This window comes from Rhea americana, unplaced genomic scaffold (genome assembly GCF_003343005.1).
Source record: "Rhea americana isolate MKP2758 unplaced genomic scaffold, rheAme1 scaffold_115, whole genome shotgun sequence".
In the NCBI taxonomy this organism is placed as follows: Eukaryota; Metazoa; Chordata; class Aves; order Rheiformes; family Rheidae; genus Rhea; species Rhea americana.
Genome location: NW_028185206.1, coordinates 25,263 through 48,948, shown reverse-complemented (window position 1 = coordinate 48,948; position 23,686 = coordinate 25,263). Strand labels below are relative to the sequence as shown.

At 38.5% G+C, this 23,686-nt stretch overlaps 1 protein-coding gene across 3 annotated transcripts in view; it reads right to left on the bottom strand.

Moving 5' to 3' along the window:
* Positions 1-1,900: 1,900 nt before the first annotated feature.
* The window catches only part of TDRD7 (tudor domain containing 7), a 45,877-nt gene continuing 24,091 nt past the window's right edge, over positions 1,901-23,686 (bottom strand). Inside the window, exons 5-15 of one of the 3 annotated variants that reach the window (XM_085317117.1) lie at positions 19,418-19,604; positions 17,661-17,772; positions 16,558-16,760; positions 16,300-16,434; positions 14,470-14,550; positions 14,062-14,196; positions 13,595-13,705; positions 11,537-12,036; positions 10,955-11,115; positions 5,455-5,516; positions 1,901-2,082 (exon numbers count right to left, since the gene is read on the bottom strand). In XM_085317117.1, coding sequence (XP_085173243.1) covers positions 5,494-5,516; positions 10,955-11,115; positions 11,537-12,036; positions 13,595-13,705; positions 14,062-14,196; positions 14,470-14,550; positions 16,300-16,434; positions 16,558-16,760; positions 17,661-17,772; positions 19,418-19,604 — 1,648 coding nt within the window. In that variant the 3' untranslated portion in view covers positions 1,901-2,082; positions 5,455-5,493. Of the gene's footprint in view, positions 2,083-3,829; positions 4,463-5,454; positions 5,517-8,215; positions 8,689-10,954; positions 11,116-11,536; positions 12,037-13,594; positions 13,706-14,061; positions 14,197-14,469; positions 14,551-16,299; positions 16,435-16,557; positions 16,761-17,660; positions 17,773-19,417; positions 19,605-23,686 lie in introns of those variants that run through there. The other 2 variants (XM_085317108.1, XM_085317099.1) reach the window with 2 other exon arrangements.

Below are 23,686 nucleotides of genomic sequence, written 5' to 3'. Positions count from 1 at the left end.
AGCCCCCGGAGGAGCGGGGAGGCTAAACGTTTCCTCCCAAAGGCTTTTATCCGCTTTTAACTGCTTCCTCTTATTCCACGACAACCTCGCTCGGATTGCTAAACGAGGCACCTGGGGCTGAGGTCGGCAGGGACCTCTGGAGAACATCCAGTCCAGCCCCTCTGYTCAGGCAGGGTCTCCCAGAGCACACTGCACAGCATCGCAGCCAGGTGCGTTTTGAGTGTCTCCAGAGAAGATCTGTGTGTCTCACAAACTGTATATGCCCTGGTTCATGTGCATGCAAATATGAGGTTGCACAACAGGAAAACCCCCTTCCTCAGGAGGGCGGTGCAGCCCTGGGACAGGGCATGGGAAAGGTGGGAGTCTCTATCCCTATCGGGGTTTCAGCGCTCAGACTTACACATGGCCACCCTCACCTAGAGCCACGGACAGCCCCACTGTGAGCAGCAGTTGGACCAGAGACCTCCAGGGGTCCTGCCACCAGTGCTGCTGGGGTCTGTTGACTAAAAGCACATGACAGCAGAAGTTCATAGGAGAATTCAGTGGATTCACTTTATAAAGCTTTCTCACAAATGTTTATCTATGCACCTACCAGTCTTATTGACAAGAATACACCAATGTCTTATTTTTCTCCCTAATGACTTGCCAAGTACAAACATACAGTGAGAGCCACCTTGTAGAGCAGCTCCAAGTCTGCTATCTGCCCACCTAGCTGCCTTCCAACCTTGTGGTGCCAAAACAGTTTTTTAACAGCGCTGTTTCTCCTTTCTCCTCTCTCATCAAGCCCCATGTTTTTGTCCTACAGTCTTTTCCTTACACCCCAGTTGCAGGACAAATCTCAGATAGTTCCTCTGTAAAGTATCACCCCAAGCTCTTCCTTACCTCTGCTGTCCAACCTCTGCTGGCAGTCACACGCAGAAAGCAGAGAGGGCCCCAGGTGCAGCAGGGGAAGGAGGTCCATCTGAAGGCTTCTCCAGCCCCATACTTCCAGGGCCTACCTGTAAGTGTCTCCACTCTCCATGGGACAATACATGGCCTTTTTTTCACAGCATATCATACTCCTAAACAGGCTGATACTGAGATGTGCCGGTAGCCCTAGAAATACTGGCCACATTTGTACAAAAGGAAGGCTACAAAGGTGGACTTTGCCAAACATTGGATCCACTGTCTGCATCACAGATATGAACAAATAGATCCAAGTGGCCCATGACACTGGCATCACCTCAGCTGCTGGAAGGAATGAAAAAGGTGTTGAGAGGTTCAGTGGTTCCATAATGCAGTGGTTATCACATCAGCTTTACCCGCAGAAGGTCCTGGGTTCAAGCCCCAGTGGAACCAACACCAGGAAATGTTTGGGAGATTGAGCTAGATGATCTCCAGAGGTCTTTTCCAACCTTACTGATTGTGTGATGACCTTGATATGGGAAGTGAGTGTGAAATAGCAAGACATTAATATAGATAAAACAAATCAGAGCACTGTGTGATAACCATCTCTTTCACCCTCTGATGGGCCCAACTAAGCACCAGAATTTAATCAGTGGAAGAAGCTTGACTGCTACCAGTTCAGACAAACCTAAATGCCTTGCTTACCAATTGTCTTTTTCAAGAGTGTGCAAGCTAAAAGCAGCCACATACAGGGATCTACATGCACAACACCTCCTTAGAAGCTCCTGTTGTCTTTGCATATTTTTATACACACAAGCCACTTATTTTTACTCTCCATTTGGCTACTGTTAGATCTAGCTTCACGGGAACCAAAAGTTGTCCAAGATGGGTGCTAGAAAGCACATGTCATATTTTCATTAAACAAGAAGTTAACCCAGCTTCTCAGCACATTTGTTTTCAGAATAAATATCAGTGATACTTTATTTTTTTAGCAGCTACCAAGACACACCACACCAACAAACACTGCAAGTAACGCATTTCATTCACAAGGTGCTAAATACTGCTAATTCCAAGTACACCTAAGCCTCCTTTCAAAATAGTTCTCAAAGTTCAGCAGGTTCATCACTAGTGAAGCTCTCACTTCATGCAGAACGGTGGAGCAGCCCTCTTTTCTGCTCAGAATAGCCAGTCTGAAAACTAGCAGCAAGAACACAAGAATACAAAAAGAAACTCTCAGACATTATGAAGGTTTAAAAAGAATGTTTTTCATTGCTTGTTTCCCCCAACACTTTTCTTGTCTAATACCATCCATACACGAGAATCTAGGCTCTCAGAGGTCTGCCTGATGAATTGCAATTGTGAGAACAAAGCATGAACATGGTGAAAACACAGAGACAAGAGCTTTGCAACTAACAGGAAACCTCCAATAATTTGGAAAGAATAATTTAGGAGTGGAAACTGGCAGTAGGAAGCAGAACTCATTTGCAAAGAAGGAGCATTTGGGGCTGGCAAAGAGGATTCTCATGATAAAACAGAGTTCCTGGGAATGACCTGGGGGACACAAACAGGGAGACAAAGAGAAAACAGACAGATAATTATTTCTGTTGGAGTTGCCTTTATTCTTTTACTGCCTGCACACCAGCTTCACCCCTGGAGAATTTAATTCTGCTGAGAGCAGCAGTTCACCACAGCTTCTTCCAACCTGGAGGAAAGGGCAGCCTCTGAAAGTTGAAATCTTTTGAACTTATGTGGGAAAGCATATAGCATCATCCCTATCCAATCCTAAAATTAGAGCCTGAACTCAGCTTTTTGTGTAAGAACTGACAATAAGTGCTCTAAGCTTAGTAAACTTAAAAAAAATGTTGGGATGGAATAAAGAGATGGTTTCAAAGTGCTTTTTCCCACAGTTTTTGGAAAATAACAGATCAATTTTGGTTTTTAATTATTACATTTTCATCTGTTTTGCTCAAGTAAGGAATGCTCAATTTCCCATTTAGAAAATTCACAATGGTCTACAAAACATGTCTAACAGCACAGCATTCTCCTTCCTGGGTAGAAATGTAGATCAGATAGGGGTCTCAAGTGTTATACACTCCACCTTCACATCCCAAGGGAGAATCAAGTGAGTCCCAGTAGATGTTTATTCTATCTATTTTTAGAATTTATAGTGAAATTGGAATTTCCAGGCTTTCCCTCTCTTTAGAAAGCTTTTCTAACACCTAACCTATCTTCCCTAGACTTAAAAATCAGATTCTTCACCACTGAAACATTTTACAAGTGTTCCTTCCTTAGCCTCCTTTTACCCAGAGTAATTCCAAAGCCCTCTATTTAAGCTTATAAAACGTTGATTATTCTCCTTGCTTTCATCTGGAATATAATTAATTCATATCTTTCTTGTAGGACAGTGATCAAAATTCCATGCAGGATTCCAGTAGAGGCCTCCCAAACAGCAGTCAGAATGGAAAGATATGTGAAACAGTAATTCCACCACCTGCTAGATTTAGTCACACGCGGTGGAGGCTGGCAAAATGTCATACATTCATGAAAGCAGATAAATCATTTACAACAAACCCTGCAAAGAGACTGCTAAAAATCTGAAGTTAAAAAGCAAGCAACATTCTGGGTGAATTAACAAGCTACTACAGAGAATGCAGGTCTAATGCCTCCTGAGGAACAGGAGATGCAACTTTTGCTAATACTTCCTTGGATCAGGACTTCAGCAAACTTAGAAGTGCTGAACATGGTTCACAGCCAAAACCATCTGCACATTTTTCAAAGCAGGAACACAAAAGGTGTGAACACAAATAACACGAGTTCAACTACCAAACTGATGAGAATCTTATAGCCTGGTAAGTGGGATAAAGGAATAACATTAGGAAAAACTGCAGGTGAAGTCGTGGACAGCCTACGAACTCAACAGATAAATTATTAGATAACAGCAGAGTACCTATAGTCTACAGATAGTAAAGATCCATGTAAAATGGTGGCAATGTACAGAGTGTGTGAAGACACGGACATATCTAAATGTAGTCTGTAGATACAGCGTATGAACTGAAGAGAGTGTTCTCTTAATTAGTGATCCTGGAGCAGTCAGCTCACCAAGAAGAGTATGATGTAAACCAAAGGAACAGACAACAAGCTCAAAAAGCATCTTCAGTCTCTAAACATCTGCTAGGCTCTTTCCCTTGTTACTACAGGTATGGAATCCCAAACTCTGCTTTATCAACTTTCAGGTGCAAGGCAACTAGAGGTCAATAGCAGCAAGCTTCAAAGTGTGCAAACAGCAGGGGTATTTTTCAACCAACCAACCAACTTCCATATGCCATTGCAATTATCAATTAGCACACTATTAAAATTTGCAAGATTGCAGATGGGGTAAGAAAACTCTTACTCTCTTCAAGTGCTCAGAAAAGTACTTGTCTCATCCTAATTTGCTCTTTAGTCCATTCAGATTTGCAGGCTCTGAAGCAGTCCTGCACAGAATGAAACTGTTGTGGATTAGGTCTACCCTAGGGCAGTTTACAAACACATTGATATCTTCACCTGCATTCTTCATCTTCTTTCAATGCAGTTGTAGCTAGGGAAGGAGAAATTGAAACTAATCAAGAAAAAAAGAATAAAATCAAGCTGAAAGCTCTTGTAAGCCTTACAGTGACCTTGCTAGAGCTGCAACTAGAAGCTAGATGAAGGCATCTGTGACTGTACATGCCAGGTTACATGCAACACCACACAAAAYAGTTCTGTCAAATTCGTAACAGAGGCACTGTAATAACAACCCAAAAAGGCAGATGATCCAGTCATCAATATTTCCACCTGGGATGCTGGGCTCAGCAATCTCTGACCTCCTCGCAGTACAATTCCACCTTATGCTTCTAAGTCATATGATCACTTATTGCAAGAATCTGCTTTAGAGAACTGTGACAGTTACAGAAGAAAAGTTTAGCTGTTTAGATGTTGTGGCTTCAAACCATTTTAACTCAGACATTAAAATACAATATTTCCCCTCCAGCCAGAAGGACACCAGTGGCAGAGCTGGCATAACAAACATGTGAGACTACAGAACTGGTCCTGGGGGCAGGAAGGAGCAGTGGGCTGTTGAATTCTCTCAGCTGTAATGTAACTTCTACCCAAACAAGTACATTTAAGAATCTCATCTCAGCGTACTTCAATGTGGATAGAACCATATTAACTAGCAGTTTGCATTAAACTAGCAATCTGGTAGCTTATCACTGCGTGCTCTAGTCAAATAGGCTCTGCTACAAGCTGTGTACAGCTCAAGCAGAGAGACACTCACTGCAGCTCTAAGAGGACTCATTGGTGCTTAGTGCAGGCTTTCTCCAAATTATAGGAAAATTAGATCAAGGGTGAAAATAAGTGTTACAAGCTTAAACAGCTCATTTATTCAGAATTCATGCACGCATTTTCTCCTATCCTAATGTTTGTTATATACCCACCACACATTTCCAAGTTACAGTTGCACTTCTGCAGAGTTTTCCTTTAATTTCTCTGATCTGAACAGTTTACTCCAGAAATATCATTGCCTCTGATACCCTAAGTGAGATTCCTTACCAAACATGCCAGGACTGTGCTCCCAATGATTCTCAGGTTTCACCTTCCCCCATATTTGACTCCTGAAACATAATTTACAAGAAATTCCAGTGAGTATCTCCTCCCATCAGGGTTGCCCCATTTGAAGATGAAGAGTCTCACTGCAGGCTCAGGGGGAAGATATACTTTCCATATAYAGCTATAGTATTTGAAATACTGTATCTTAAGTTTGATCAGAAAATGCCAAACAGTAATGGCTGGATTACCTAATTTCAGGTGAATTGCAACTGCAGTCAGTTTCTCCTAGCACTCTGAATTACAATCCAGGGTTCAGGAGAGTACATTTCAAAGCCTCCACTGGTCCTTCTTCCTTCTTCTCATTTTGAATTCCTGAACACCTCATTTAAAACATTTTGAAGTGCCCAACACAGACAGGCAGGGAAAACAAACAAACAAAAAAAGTGGAAAGTATTTTTAAGCATATTGTGAAGAATCCTAATAGAAATACTAAGACTGGAAAGGCTGGAGAGTTAGTATGAATGTCTGGGTGTGGAGGCACCTGTCACAACAAGAGGTAGGACAAGGGCTACAAGAAGGATAGGTGTGGATGATGTCTATTCTTAGCTGGTCAGCTGTCCAGCACACCCATATACAGCTTCTCAGGGCATCTCAGCTCAGGAAACAAAACCTAAAGGAGGGAACAATTACACCCAGGTCAAAGAAAAGAATCAAGCCAATAAGAGATGAGGATAGGCGGCTACAGAACACTAAGAGCCATGAAACCAGAGGTGGAACAGGAAGGAGACAGTGATCATGATCACTATCAGTTCCTAAAGAGTACAAAAGGCAAGACTTAAAACCAGCAAGGACTGCAAGCCTAAGAAGAACCCAGGAGTAATGAAGAGAATTCAACAGCAAGTGTTTTGCCCTCCATGTCCAAGGGAATACTGAACCAATCACCTGGATGAAAACATTTGGGTGCCTACATGCTGGACTGAACCTTGGACCCAACAGATTGTGTTGCTTGTGAGATATGTGACTGTGAATGACAAGTCCATTTTGCTTCAGTTTTGTTTCAAAATAAAATTGCCCTCTGATCCTCCAAAGGTCTTGTGTGGAGCTTTGTTATGTTATTACAACATTATTTTGCATGCTGGCAACAAAACAGCAGAACAGAAGGCCTTTGAAACAATACAAACAGCAGGTGAACATGGACAGGGTTCCTTAGTGACATGCATGCAGATTCAAAATGGTCTGCAGTACTCACTACACTGGACTAACAGACTGAGTAGTTACTGCGTACATTCAAAAATAGARGACACTTCACTGGTATTGAAGACTTTATCACCTACAATGCAACTTTGACTACCTCTCTCCAAAACATTTGCAGCAGAGTGATTTCTGCTACTAGAAAAGCCACAAAGTCCCACAGCCTTAAACTGCTTTGCTGCCACTATGCAAAGAGATTCTTCTATGTTCCTCAGGTACTTCTGATGTGGGAAGATAAGAGAAGTATTAACGCTATGTGTTAATGCTCCAGTCCAAGCTGACCGATGGGTCACTTGTCCTTTAAAGCTCTTTTGAACCTCAAGAGATTGAAGCATAGAGCTAAGATTGAGGCCCAACTTTCATTATTTGACCTGTCAGAAAGCCAACCTTTCCATTTGCCTTCAACAAGCTGGTAATTCATAGCCTACAGCTTTTGTTGCCTGTAACAGTGATGTGATCCATAAAAGAGTGTGATACTGAGTGAGCTATTAAAGCCTTGGAGAAAAAGTGCTTTTTTCTCCTCCCCTCCTCACTGCCTATTTGAGCCATTTGTCTAACCAGCTTTTCTGAAACTGACTCCCAAACACAGAAGTATCACATGAATACTGTGCATGTATGCATTTACTGTGCACAGTAAATCAAGTTTTGTTGACCAATCTGAGGTGGTCAGTAATGCAATGAAAAGTCTTGTTAACTTCATTGAAAAGGCAACAACCCCCACTCTTCCCCAGGCAGACAGCATGTTGAAAGAGTCTGTTAGCTCAGCTTGTGTATTACTAGAAAAATTATAAAGCTATGTTCAGCAGAAACATTCATTCCACTGGCCTACGCTGTGTAAAGCTTTAAAATTGTGTTTAATGATCCTAAGGGACTATGAAAAGCAAACTTATAGCTGGGCAGCAGACTATTATATATAATGTCTACAGCTCCTCTGAATATTTCTAAGGCCCATAAAATCTAAACAGGGTCAAAAATGCAGTGTTTAGGAGTCTAATAAGCACTCATCTTTGTGCTTATAAGACATTGCTTACTGCTGTTCCCCAGAAGCAGCTGTTTTTGAGTTTCTCAGATGCATACCATGAGTGTGCTACCACAAAAAGGAGGCAAAGAGATGCCATGAGTCTAGCAACCAGGGAGTAGGGAGAATGGTAGAAGAAAGAATTAGTGATAACATTTGTTAGGAACAGCAAATAGACTAGTAAGCCTAACAAAGTAGGAATCTTTCTGGGAAAGTTTAACTCTACAAATRTAGTCTCAGACCTCCCTTCCCCTAAACTAGGTATTTTCACCTATTCAACATTTAGCAAGTTAAGAGCAGGGAAAATGCTCCAATCTGTAATGTACATCTCAGACACTAAATTCAGAAATAATGACAACTGCTTCCTTATTTCATAAATAAGACAGATACAGGTTAAAAACAAGAGATGAGTATTCAATAATGGCTGTGATGTTTTACTTAAACCCCCAAATTGGGAAAAGATCACAAGAAAAAAAGGCAGTGTTCAACTGATAAATAACTTTTTAATATTTTCACCCAAATAGTCTAGTATTACAGTGGTAAACAAAGTGCAAGTTTTCAGAAAGTCAACTTGAAGTCAATAGAACCCAAACTTGTTAAATAAAATGCTTCACAGAATATAAGTAGATTTTTCAAATTTATCACCTTCATATCTTCAAGGCCATGTAAGAACAGTTATATTTCTCTTCAAAAGCTTGTTACTTTTATTGCTAAAGAATCTGAGTTGCTACATTTCAGAAGTTATGATTTATTAACCTTTGAAAACTCCACAAGATCTTGAGACACAAAGTCATGAATCCATATATCAGTATCTGGAAGAGATGTGTCCACTAAGTAAGTCACTATTTTTCGATCCCAAGAATTAGTGCTTTCATTAACTGCCTGTATCAGTGCCACCAAGGGTTTCTTCTCTACACGATTCCGAAACACTACTGATGCCTCCTCCGACCACTGCTGGCTTTTCACTCCTAGGACAAATATAATGCAAAACAGAAGGTCATTTTTTAGACTGGACTGATCTGAATCACCTAGTTATAAAGAACATGGGTAAGTTTAAATACTTGAGAAAATAGATATTTCAAGGAAGCGCTATTGAAAGCGGTTTAGCTTGAGAGAAGATGCAGGCTCACTCATCTCCCATGCAAACAAGGTTAATTACAGAGAATAAGGCCATTTATTTTTTCTTGAAGTCTTAAGATACGGACAAGTTTGCAGAACTGAAAGGCAATGTGCATTTCAGATTGTGGTAGCTACCATGTACAATCAAGCTATGTTATCTAGACAAATCAGAATGCTGAAATTATTTTTATAGAGAGACTTGTTTTAGATTAAGTTTTCTTCATCTCAAAACAATACCAGCTACTAAAATATCTTCCAAATCTACAACTCCTAAGCTACATCTGCAGAGAGCAGAACTGAAGAGAAATGCCTTCCAGCTCCTGTTATTCTTTGACATCAGAATTTCACAAGGCAGGTCTGATCAGAGATGTGACACTAGAATCCAAACAGATTTTTGAATGTGGCTGTCATCCACCAAGAAGCAAGCAACTGCTGGAGACTTGGTCTTCCTAGACCACAGCTAGTGTGCAGCATCTAGAGACAAGGGGCTCAAATATTGTAGATGTATATCCAAGCAGCAAGTTACAGATAAAAGGAGGAGAGTGATGGCACTTGACTTTCACTACTAGCAGCAGCTTGTTACTGACAGGACAAGACAATACGGACAGCTCTTGAAGGTACAGAAGGAATGAGAAGTCAGCAGTTGAAAAAGGGTAATCAAAACTAGGAAAGGCTACAGTGGGGAAGCAAAAGAGATTGTACAAGAAAATATACTAGAGTGAGAGTAAACAGACATGAAAAAAGGAGCAAAAGTGRAAGAACAGCAAGCAAATAGTTTCTGGTTGTCTTGGCTTTATTGGACCGCTTTGGCAATATGATGCAGCTTAGAGGCCAGCTTAACTAGCTACTCTGGACTCTCTGGAGCATGAAAACTGGATGACTAACTGAGCCATCAGTTGGCTTACTCAGCTGGATCCTGTACTACCCAGTAGAGAGACACAGCTAGACATCAGCTTCATTTCAGCATTGCCCTCCTAGGACCTCAAATTAGTGGGAACACAGTCAACTTCACTAATTTAAAGCAAACCCTGAGCRGGCAGGTTTAGCTCAGTTGGTTAGAGTATGGTGCTACTAATGCCAAGGTTGTGGGTTCAGTCCTTGTATGGGCTATGCTGAAGGTTGGACTAGATGACCTCCAGAGGTCCCTTCCAACCTTACCATTCTATGATTCTAAGTCATGCAGAGGCTATTCAGGAAAGCAGATCCACAGAAAGCAACCTACAATCAGAGTACCAACTTTATAGCCTGTCATCTCACACAAGCACATTTTGTAACTGAAGTCTAGATTAGTATTTACGAAAAAACGAGATGAGAAGTAGCATTTAAATAAGAACAACTACTTTTAAAAGCAATGCAGAAACGACAGAAAAATTTTGAAAAGAAAAAGAGACAGCAAGCAGAGGCCAGCTTTTAGTTTTTGTTGTTGTTGTTTTTTAATCTATGCACACTCTCTATTCCCAATTTTCTCAGTCCACATATTTTGCTTAAATTTGGTGAAAGCCTCCCTGCTCTGCCTCATCTACCTAGACTGCTGCTTCCGGCAACTCCAGAAGATTCCAAGTGTGAACAAGTTACAATATTGGTAAAATACACAAGAAAAAATTCTACAGAAGTCAGCGTCCAGTCCCTATGGTGTTCATGCAGATTAAGATAATCAGAATGCATGTTCTTCTCAGCAGATATATCATAACTTTCATAGTTTATACTGGATACTATGTTTAAGGCTCTGAAAGCCATTCAGTTTTGATTTTCCTGTCTTTGCAAATTAAATATCACAAATAAAATGATAAATACTAGTGACACTGAAAATCAGTTACTGTGAAAGTTCAAGCAGTCTTCAGGTTTATATATAGTAATTAAAAGTATTCTAGCTAGGGCTAACATCAAAATAGGACTAACAAAATATAACCACCATCACCTATACAGAGAACAGTAAAGCTACTTTGTTGGCGTAAGTATGCATGCATTGTGTAGGTTTCTTTAAGTGAGTACATGCTTATTTTAGTGAAAAACAATTATGCCACCAGCCTTCGTCTCTGCCAACATCACTACTCATCTGGTAGCCCTACTGCTGTATGACTTTCATTAACAAAATTGTAAATCATTACTACTTACCAGCAAGCTGAGCTATTATAGCTTGGAAAGGTAGTTTCCTGAAAGCGTCCATGAGTGGTTGTACTTTCTTCATGCTGACAAGCTCATGTTTACCATAGTCCAGCTCATAAACTGACAATAAACCATTTGTAAGAATTCCTTTTATTATCACCCTGTACCACCTAAAAAGGAGGAGAATAAGAGTAGAGGATTTGAATTAGTATTCACACACAGCCAAGGCACCAGAATAAGCTACCTGCAGCACAGTAATAGTAATATCATCATCCTTACAGCCCTGTCTCAAGCTTCTCAGATCTGCTGCAATCTGAATAGATTCTTCCAACTGTGATCTGGAAGCATGAAGAGACTGCAACCTTATCTACTCCCTTAATCTCTTGGATATCATCAGACATCTGCCACCTTGTCAACAGTACAGACAAAGCATTTCCCGAAGAAATTGTATCAAGGCTGAACTTTATGGGAAATGTGTAATTCTGTCACTAACTTCAACAGAGCTAGGGATGATGATTTACTAAGATTTAAGTATTGCTGTAGGTAAAAGACTGCCTTTGAAAAATTTGTTTTCAATAAATATCTACTTACTTGTTTTCAACTTTAGCTGCATACAGCTTGTTTTTTTCAATGCTCACAGGCCTCTCCTCTGCCATGCTGTAGTACAGCATCATTTCTTCCATAAGGACTTCTAGATTATGTAGCTCTTGCCAAGGCTGGACAACAAAGTGACCTGGATGGCAGGCAACTGAGATGTAGACATCCATGGGCTCACCAAGCTTTGATAATAGTAGAGGTGGAGGCATATCAATGGTAGGCACTGCACTACTGCATTCTAAAGCAGGCTTGACTGAATCAGTGAAACTCTTCTCAGAGCCTAGACTAGTTAACTCCAGAGTTGACACAGTTTCAGTTTTTACTTTTGTGGAGCTAGTTCCACTGGGTGTAACACTCAGGAAGACATCTTTCTGATGTTTCCACAAGTCTGCATTTATGATCTGGCGATTGATGCTACGATCCACATCTGGGAAATTCTCTGGAGTAAACAAGTAAATATGTGCAGTTTCCTTTGTGCCATCCAGTTTAGYCACCTTCAGAAAGAAAACGTCGTTTAACTTCCAACTTGAATATTAAATGCAGATCTGGTTTTGTACAAAAGATTAAGGCCTCTAACAGAAATAAAGCAACAGTTCATCACACTATGTGCACAAAAGTGTTTGAGATTATCCCACGTGTGTTAACAGTTGCTGGACGGTAAGCAATATACCAGCTCTAAAGAGCAGTTACAGCTATTCCACTAGTGAGGACCAAATTCAAAAGCTTGAATTGAGTTCTGTTCCACCTAACAGGTTCAGTCATACTATCGCCTTTGGATGAGGTGTATGATTCTAGTTTTCATGACAACATTAGCTAGTGTTCATATAGTTTGAACAATTAAATAATACTATTAAAGATTAACACCTAATCCTTCAGAATTCTCTTCCTTATTATAGGAGATGAAGCCTGTTAATGATGAGGAAAAAGAAAGATATTTCCAGCTTTGTATTATCCATAATTTTCAAGCATTGGTATAAAAGTATTTTCTCATCTATTTTTTTTTATTTATGCTAGCTATGATAGAATTGTTGATTAAAAAGGCATCAATTTTAGTTTCACAAAATATATTATCTAATGTTTGTTTACAGRTACTGGTGCATTTCCCTAGACTTTCTACACTAATCCGCACAAGACATTACTACTTCTAGCCAGTAGATAAGAGACAAGAACAAATTTTTTCCTCAGTTAAAGTGGATATCTGTCTTCTATTATTTAAGCAAGTGAAGGTCAGTACCAAATTGAAACTGAGTTGGAGGAGGATGTTCAAAAAAGCCAGTTGTAACACTCATGTCTCAGATTATAGGAACAATATTTTAAGTACATGGTCTTTTTTGCAAAAGCAAGCAAAAAGACAAGGAAAGCTACCAAACATATCAAAGTGTACCCCTAAGAGCTCTGACAGTATCTGTAAGTAGACTTTTAAGAGGAAGTCAGCTTTGTTTAGACACAATCTATGAAAAAAATTGTTTAGAAAAGTGTTTTCAGTTAACTGAATTAGATGTGACACATTGCAAGTGGAAATAATTTTGGTTCCAAGAGAATAGAAACTTTAAGTATACCATTATATATGCTAAGTCATACTAGACTAGAAAAGAAAAACACAAACAAAAATAAAGGTACTTTCCAAGATGAGAAAGAGAAAGTTATCCTCACTTAAGAGGCATAAAAAGAATTCGGGAATTTCCCAACATTTACATCCTTTTACCTGGGAAACATGAACAACTGATCTTTTTCCTCATTTTGTGGTAAAAGAATTCTTGCTTCTGTTTGGGTTGGCACAGGAAAATGTGAATGGAAGTTAGTTCCCAAATTCTTGAGAAGACAAAGCACCTTCTGACAATCTTAAGTAAATATGCTTTTGTCAAATGTCCCAAGAAAAGGGCTTCACATCGTTGGTTACAAACTTTTTAATGAGAAATATATATAATAGTATATATTTATATTTCGTATGTTATTTACAAAAAAAAAAAAGTATTGTTGAATGCTTAAGCCTCCAGAGCTTTTTCCATAGGTCGGTAGATTTCAAGTGACAGAATCATTTTGACTGTTTACCTTCATGCTAAAATCAGGACAATTCAATACAGTATCTCTTAGCCACAGTACAGCATCTGGAGTCCACATGCCAGTGTTGAGAGGCAGATCTGCTAGGCAACATTTCATAGCCTAAGAAAAGAATTAAGTATAGAGGGTAAAATTTAACAATGTGGGACTCTAAAGTCATTGTACTACTCAACTTCCTATTTACACAAACTTTATTAATGCAGCTAGATTTGATAATGTATTACAAACAGAGACAGGGAACATGCATAACTACTATYATTACTCGCACACCACCACTACAACAGCCTCTCAATACACAAGACTAAATTATGAATTACTTCAGGCAGAGATACACAGTGAAATCACTCCAATATTGAATGTTATTGAACAAAAATAATTGTTACTTAAATCTAGAAGGAGCAGCACTACAAACACTGTTAAGAAATCTAGTATAGATTAGCTTTAACATGTCTTTATACCTGAGGAGGTATTGCAATTATTTCTCTCAAGAATTGTGATGGGATCTCTCTAAGCTCTGATACTTTTACAGATGCAACTGTTCCAGTATCCATGAACTGCACATCAAGTGCCCTACTACTGTGAACAATTGTTATCTGAAATAAGAAAGGAAGAGTGTCATTTTAAGGATAAAAATTAAGGTAAGAAAAAAAGGGAAGCATATTGGTAAACCAGTATTTTGCAAATTTGTACAAACGCTTTGTTTCAGAAGATCATTCTACATTTTAGGACAAACTTTAGTTAAGTTAACCAATACAACAGACATGCACTATAACAAGCTTTAGAGAAAACAAGGATCCAGATTTAGCTAAACAAAAAGAGAGAGTTCTAGGCACAGAAACTGTTGCTATTCTTTGAATRCTACTTACCTCTACACGTGTCCATTTTCCTTTATAAGGAAATAAGCAGATTTTGCCACAGAAAGGTAATGATACATTATATTCAGATGTCTGCAAATACAAAAACAGAAGTTATAATGCATAGAGCCATTACTATCTGGCACAGAACTAATCATTACAAAAGCTACACATGGAACAATTCTGAGAAGCAATAGCTCAGTTTCAAACTCAAAGTTTCTTTCCAGCTTCAGAAGCATCTTGTATCACACACTGTTTAAGTTTCCCCAACCAGTAAAGCTTTACTTCCTAGTAACAGTTCTTACAGGTGAACTGAAAGGATGTAAATTACCAGGACAGAACAAAAATAAAAAACCACACACCCTTCCATTGCTTTTGGATGTTTAGAATATAAACTTCACTGACTATTATTATTGATATTCTGAAAAGGAAGAGCAGTGCAGAGTTGTGGTAGACAACTGGTGAAGTTCCCCTCTTATATTAAAGAATACATCATTCAAAGTATCTAATGACTTAAATTTACTACTGCCTCAAATGAAGGTGGTATGCGAAATGAAGGTGGTATGTGAATCATGATGACCCTAAGATCTTCACGACCCTAAATACATAACAAGGCACAAGAGAACCCAAGGTCACCTTAGTTAGTTGAAATTTACAAGCTAAAAACCCCTGAAGATACGCTTCAAAGTTAATAGTGCTTCATTCATGTCCCTCCTTCCCCTCATCAATATTGAAAATTCTGAACATCAAGTTCTATCTTTGATACCAATAATCACCTCATGTAAACTATGCTCACAAAATATGGACCTTTTAAATATCTGGCTGGCTGGCTGTTTTGATGTGGCTAAACCATTCAGAGCTTTGTTCTCTTTTCTTCAGTGTTCAGCCTGCTTGAAACTGAATCTCAAGAACTGAAATATGCTCAAGATAACAAGATAACATGTCTCAACAAGTCTAAAGCTCAAACTGTACACCCAAAAATATTTTGAAAAATGCTGAAATGCTGAAACATTTTGAAGTGTGAAGAATTGTGCATTTCCCAAGCAGTGGATATTACAGTGCCAAAGTTTTCAAGGATTTGCACTTCATGTTTTGATTCTCTAATGTTTGAGCTGGATATTGTACAACTTAGGTTCTCTTAGAATATTCCTCTTCGCATAAATTCTCTTATGTTTAATTAGGTTTGCTGTATATGCCTGTATACAGACATCTTGGTTCAGAGCCTACATAAGGCAACTTAATTCTTTTGAGAATACTGCCTATATATCAGTCTGGTTGRAATTAGTCAGTATGTTCAAAAATTACAGGGTAGAGAGACCAGGTGTGCAGCACACCAGATTAAGACCATACAACCCACAAGCAAGCCAGACTAAAAAGAAGAGCTCTTGGTTACACTGCTCTTTGACACTTTGCACACACTGTGCCATGGGCCAGTTGGTTTATGCACCTTAATTCCATCGTATGAGTCAGTTCTCCAGAGAACAGTATATGGTAGTACCTATGCACAGATTTTATCAGTCTGAAGCAGTGCTTCCTCTGAAGCTTCCACTTGAAGTTACTGTTAAGAGTCATTCTGTTATTGTTCAATATTTTCTTGAAACTACTCAAGAAAAATTTTAAGTAGTTACTGATAGTGACAGTATTAGAGAAAACATCTAAACAAAAGAGAACTAAAATAAACTTTCACTCTGAAGGCTGTCTCTCAAAGTCTATGTGCAGAACTTGGAGCCATTCTGAAGACAGTCTGTAGCTACCCCAGAAACTTGACCTTGTGTGAGAAAAAGGATAAACTGAAAAAAACAACACATTACTCCACCACTACCCTCCTCATCACAGACCTACCTTGTAATGGAAGTAGTCTTCTAGCTTCTGTAAGATTTCAGAGAGCCTGGACAAGCCTTTAGACGGTACCTGGCAATACAGGCTTCCATCAGAAGAAACGCTGGTTACTCTGACATTTGTATATATTGCATCTACCTGCACCAGACAAGAAAGGGAAAAGCACACACACAAACTCAGCAAATTTTTGCACATTGTTTTTTATGCATCCCAGACCTCTGTGGCCAATAATTTTTAATAAATTGAGAAACAGGAAGATACCTGTAGGTGCAGTTCAAGGGACTTGTCATACAACACCTTCCGACAGGTAGCATTGATGTTGATATCATCTTCTCCAGATGTGTCATAGAGAACAAGAAGAGGAATATCACTCTTTTCCAATATTTCCACAGCAAATATCTTGCTGCAAGTTTGCGATTCCACAGTTTTTACTAAAACAGGATCATCACAGAAGAATTCCAGCCCTGTAAAACAAGTGATACTTCTCCTATATCACTTTGAAGGAAAATACAACCAGGTTTGTGTTTGCAACAGTAGCCTTTCCCAGAGTCAGAATGTAGTTGGAAATTCATATTGCACCCCTACTTGTACTCTGCTTAATCTCTCCCCCTTTAACACAGAAAGTCATCTCTTAAAAAAAGAACCCCAAAACCAAAACAAACAAACAAAAAAACTCCAAAAAACCCACCCACCTTTTGCATAAAGAATCAGACAATTCTGACATTAAGACAAATGTGTAAAGGAAAAAGAGTGCAAAGGTAAATAAATAAATAAAGCTTGTTCTTGGTAATTCAATACCTTTGAAATACAATTTGTAAAGTTATAAATGGCCAGTTATTGGAAGGTAAATTTTCTGCAGTCTAGGAAATCTGCAAGTACTGAGAGGAGAAGGATCACTTTAAATTGATTAGAATAGATCATATCCAGGAGTATCACCATACCTAGCCAACAGACATGCCTTATTTCTGGAACAAGGAGTTGTGCCAGTACGTTGTTTCACACATTATCAGCTATTTCTTTTAAATTTCTTTAGGAACACATACATTAAAAGGCAAAAATATCCAAGCTCATTCTATGTAAGATAAGCACAGAAACAATTTAAGTTCCATTAGATAGGCACTGTCATATTTTGATAAAGTTTTGTTAAAAAACAAACAAACAAAAAAAAAAAGAAAAAAAAAACTCATCTTCTTCCTTACCTCTTTTGCTCTCCTTTTCCTTCCTTCCACATCTACCTGCATCTGCTTAGACTAAACTGCCTTGGACAGAATCTATTATAAACAAGGATCCCAACACCCAGGTTGAGATGCTTCAATCCATAAGTCACCTAATGGCAAGCTATATAGTCAGTGGCTTTCTCTTACCTGCCAGTTTACATTTTGCAGCCTGAAATGGAAGTGAGTAGAACTGTTTGCCTAGCTTGTACACATCRTTCTTTTCAATAACCTCACTGAAGCCATAATCAACATAGCACACCTGATAATGGAAAAGGAAATAAAAACAAGTTCTTTAATATCTTTTTTAAGAATATATCCTTGAGTCTAGGGAAAATATATTCAGTTATAACATTCTCTGTGCATCCACTGAATAGGCATGCCACTTCTCAGTAAATTAGTATTATATATTGCTATTAGGCTTATGCTTGTTTCACTGCTTTGATGTTCAGAATTTTCAAGGAAAGCCGCCTTCAAGATCCCTAAAATTATCCTCTCCAACCATTCCACAAAAAGTCAGTTCTTCACAGAAAGAGTGCTAGAAAGACTCAGCACACATTACCTGAAGCTGCATGAAAAAAAAAAGTAATAAACTGACAATTCTGAATTTTAGTTTTGAAATGTTGAAAACCTAAGTACCATTTCAGTGCCACTCTACAGTTTGCCTTTGGTTTTTATAGCTTTAAAATGGATTGTTTCGATGTATGCTTCTAATAACTTTGCTACAAATACCACATGTATTAAAGGAAATTAGTAGGGATACTGCTGATTGGTAACAGGTAATCAAGACTAAGGCAAGAGAAACAAGACTTTGACAGGGCCTTTTATAGCAGTTTTCTAAACTTTAACATGCAAAGTATCTGCATACCAAACTTGCAAAAGGGAGGTCTGAGGATGATTGCAAATGCTGCAGTGCAGCCTTCTTTCTGCTGCTATTCAGGCTTGAGAGACGTCAGAGGCATATTTGCTATCACTATCCTTTCCATTTCTCTGAAATCAACATAATGTTTTACAAAGTTGAGTTTTGACACTTTCCTCTATCCGTCAAATTTCAGCTGAAGGGTATCACACTAAATTTCTCAGTAATTAATTCTAATACAGGTACTATTTAAACATTAATGAAATGGATCAACATTAGAAGTATGTTAAGCATAAAAAGTCACCTAACCAGGGAAAGAAAAAAAATAAAAACATAGGTTTTGATTAAGTAAAGGAATAACTTAAAAAGTTTGAAATTGTTCTTATAATTCAATTACATGTTCTAGCTTTGCAGTAAATGAACAAGAGCAGCCTGTCTGGCTCAGGAAAGGTTTAAAGGAGTTAAATAATGTCCATTAAAAGTGTTTAACAAGCACACCAGGTAACTCCTAGAACACCCAATCTACTTTGGTGAGCAAAGTTGTTGAAACACTAGTATATCTTCCCACTGTCTTGCTGTTTAATGAATGTGATAAATGCTCTGGGGCAAGATTTCAGGCTAGATACAGGTCATAGGTCTTTAGCCTGTTCACACTTCTCTTTTCACTTTCCCTTCCCATGCTAAATAGCACTACTATACCTATTCTTCCTAAGATTATCAAAGGTACATTTACCAGCACAGAAGTGCTACAGTGCCAAGTCCCATATAAACCAAACCACAACCCCCAAAATAAAGTATTTTCATGGATAGATATGGGACTAAAAGACCATTTAATTTAGACAATTATGTAACTTCAAAAGAGTTCTTAGTTTCTCATGTAACTGAAAAAAGAACTATTTCCAGACAGGGAAGGAGAGAACACTATTGTAGCACATTTCAGAATTGACTGTTTATCCAAAAAAAAAAAAAAAAAACAAAAAAAACAAAAAAAAAAAACAAAAAAAAGCAAACAGAACTGTTTCAAGCACAAGAACAAACAGCTGCTTGCCTTTATTCTGTTGTCTTCCACAGAAGTTATCTGAGCACGCAACCAGGCTTCTTCCTCAACATGTACAGCAACAAGTTGCCCAACACTTACAGACTGAACCAGTGACACTGMAGGATTCTGACTGTAATATTCTTTCATCTCATCTTCCATCCGTTCCTGGGCAGAAGAATAATCTTTACCTACATACCTACAGTATTTCAGGAAAAACAAACACAAATGAAACAAAACAGAAGAGTCAGGGTATGATTACAGAAGGCTCAATAAAAACATAAGAACATTCATATGAATATTCAAATACGAATAAATTTATAAATAAATATAGTTTCCAAGCACAGCAGCAYTGAAACTCTTTTTTGATTGAGGGCTATAGAGAAATAGCAATTCATATAAAAATTAGTATTCTCCAGAGCTAAATATGGTCCAACTATATAAAGTCTAACTGGCTCAACYAGATTTCTAGCAAAAGCTGTTACTTGTTTATTATAGTAATGCAGAGGAACTTGATCAGAACAGTAGAGCAGCATCAGAGACTAGGTACAATACAAAACTAGTATGTAATTTCTGAAGATCCTCTGCTGTTAGGAGCACCAGCTTATTCAATTAGGTTTTCACTAAAGTTGATCAAAGCACAAGGCATTTAAAATAGCTTTAGAGGTCAGCTGTCAAACCATATCCTGTTTACTCTCTTCTTAGCTTCAAAATGATTTTGGTATTAGACTGCTGACCTTGCTCATACTAAAGCGGTCTGCCACCTAAGTCTTCAGTGTAAACTATGTAAACTTAGTGATAGATCCAAACAGGACATTCTAAACATTTTAGGAACAAGTTAGATTAGAAAAGACAGAAGAAAAACTTACTTCTGAAGTTGTGTTAGCAGCTACTTTTAACTACATTAAAATTGTTTGTAAATGATTAATACTTATTTCTATCACAATATTTGGTATATCATGCTATAAAAAGATAAGTTTATTATGAAAATTGGATATACATCCAGAACTAGCGCCGTTATTGTACTATGACATACTGTGCTTTGTTAAAAAAATTAATTTGCCTTTGATCATTTCCCAGACTCTCTTCATGAAAATGAGGGTCTTCTACTAACACATCATTTAATTACACATTGTTTTCAAGCCTAACCACCCTTTCATTTCTATGCAAACACTCACATGCTTCATAAGGAACTAGCAGTGGACACAGGTAGATGCGTATGTACTATTCAAAAGTTTATTTCTTAGCATTTGTTTCTTAAAGATACTTAACAGAAAATAGAAGTATCTTGAATTTTTCAGAACTTCTTGCCTCACTATTTTCAGGGAATAGGTAAAAACTGCATTAAAAAAGTTTTTTGGCTGATCAAAGGTGATTGAGGTTGCTTTCCAACTTTCTTTTTGTTAAAAGAATCTGAAAAATAATTTTCTGGAAGTGTGTGTTAATCTACATGCAGGTGATCAGACTCTGCAAGTCATGTCCTATGCATTCAGCATCATTCTCGGTTGGAACTAATTTGCATGTCCAGCTTGCTGCTTCATTGTGAAAGAACAGATTAGTTATGTTCCTATAGTTAAARAAAACTAATATTTTGTCTATTCAAAGGGATAAAAGTGGGAAAAAAGTACCAGACCTCGAGCTGGGAAACTCAAAGTATTTGAGGATAAAAGTGGTAATTATTTCTTGCAAGAATTCTGTATCATCTCTGCCTTCATGCTACTGTAAGTATATACAGAATATCCAAGAACATTTCAATCATTTCACTTTCATTCTGCCTACAACAGAATTCTTAAAGAACAGTCCAAAGTCTCAAATTTGAAATAGCTCAAAACCTTTGAATTTTGTCTTAATTAGTAACCCAATACAAAGACTTTAGCTAAGCAACACTCAGTCATACGCCAAGAAAGTAAAGAGGTATTACTCAAGTAAGGCACAAAGAGGAATCTCAATTTTGTTGATGCTGCCAAAACCAGCTTCTACACAGTCCTTAAACAAAAGGAGTGAAAGTGACTGCTAGGACATGCAAAGGAAGAATGAGTCCATGCATTGTTTCCTTCTTGTATGTTCACACAAACATCTTTCCCTGGCTAAAAAAAAAAAAAAAAAAAAAAAAAAAAAAAAAAAACAACTATTTCCCTCAAGACTTGTTTGACCTTGAAGATGAGAAACTTTGCCCAAGAAAGCAGACAGATCTAAGCATTCATTCCAGTATCTGGTGCCAAGACAACATTAATCAACACCATATACGTACACAGAACAACAGAAAATTTATTRCTTAATGTTGTCTGAGAACCATGGTCCAAAATTTTGGAACTGCCGCTTTAGAGCGGCCTCAACTCAATGTCATATGGGAGGCAGTTCCAATTCATATGGATGCAGCATGCTACATTATTTCTTACAGACACTCTTTATCAAATCAGACAAAGGAGTTTTCCACAGCCAGAGCACAGTTGCTATCATCAGCAATCCACTATCCACCTCATTCTGGAGTGAGGCAGAAATACTGTTTACTAGCCAAGCTGAATTCTCTCCCCTCAGTGGGCCAATGGTGGAGGCAACAGGAAGCCACATTCTGTAAGCGGGACTAGAAGTCAGACAGCAGCTCTTGTGCCACAGACCTGTTCAGGGAGCTGAAAATTCTTTTTAAGTGCTTACTGTATCTTTTCATTATGTTGACTGGAGTCCTGATCTCTGCCTGTTGTAGTCTGTGGCCAGATTGGGGAAAATGTGTTGGGTGAAACGACATCTCCTTTTCAGGATAAGGGTAAAAATCTAAGAACTGAAGCTTCTTTTCCATGGTTGATTAAAAACTGTTAAGCAAAATGCAAAAATTGCATTAATCTTGCTGCTGCTAGGAAAAAAAAAAGATGTAAAAATTACAGCAAACATTTGGAAGGATGATGAAATCATTTAGAATAGCTATCTTTAGTTTTCTTCAACAACTGAGATAAGCACCGCTTCATTTCAGAAAAGACAGAATGTCCTGGGCACATCCTTCGCAGTTTTGCTTCTATTTCACATCTGACAAGAGTTCATCATTTACATATTAAGCCTTTTGGGATGACCTGCAGTATGCATGAGTCATCTAAACGGCATGATTTGACTATGTATCAAAAAAATATATACATATATTTACAGGCTAAAAACTCAGAGAATATTTGAAAGAAAATGATCACAAATGTTTCACAGGAGGTATTTGTTACATAAGTCACAAAAGCAGCTTAACATCTTCAACACATGTCAATGGGTGGATACTCAGTCATACCAGCAGCAGCTGAAGATCAAGTAAGGGATTACGTGAGAAGACCTGAACTATAGAACTCCACGGAACCAGACAGRATGTGCACAAGGGTGCTAAGAGAGCTGGCTGATGTCCTTGCAAGGCTGCTATCATCTTTGAAAGGTCATGAAGATGAGGGAAGACTCCAATGAGCAGACAACACCAGGTATTGCTCTCATCTTTAGGAAAAACAAAAAGATGAATTTGGGGAACTACAGACAGATCAGCCTCACTTTGGTCCCGGGTCAGGGGGGAAGAACAAGTTCTCTCAGAACACATTTCTGGGCATATGAAGGTGGTGATGGGGAATAGCCAGTAAAACATTGACTTGCCAAGCGTAAATCATGCCCAACGAACCTCATTGCCTTCTGTGATGAGTACACTTCTGTAAGAAGGGAGAGTGGTGGATGTCATTTATCTCAACTTTAGCCAGTCTTCTGACACTATCTCCCATAATATTCTGTATCCAAGCTCAGATATTACAGTCATGATGTGTGGACCACTAGATAGGTAAAATAAACTGGTCAGATGATCAGCTCAGAGCACAGTGATTAATGGGATATACTTTACCTGGAGGCTGATGACCAGTGAAATACCATACAGGTCTATCCTGGGACCTCTACTGTTTAATTTCCTCACCAGTGACCTGGAAGTGGCATTGGACTGCTTGCTCCGAGTTTGCACATGACACCAAGTTGAGGGTGAGGGTGGGGGGTTGAGTTGATAAACCTGAGGGCAGGTCTCTCATCCAGGGAGGACCGGACAGGCTGGAGGTTCCTGTCAGCCCATTTCGCATGATATTCAACAAGGATAAGTGTCATGTCCTGCACCTGGGAAGAAAGAAACCCTGGCAATGATAGAGGTGGGAATGGAKTATCTTGCGAACAGAAGGAAGGCACCAAGAAAGGCCAGAAAAGGCTCCAAGCAAAACTGACCACCAGGTCAACATGGATTAAGTCAAACAAAGCATGCTCTGAACCCATCCAAATCRGACAATATTG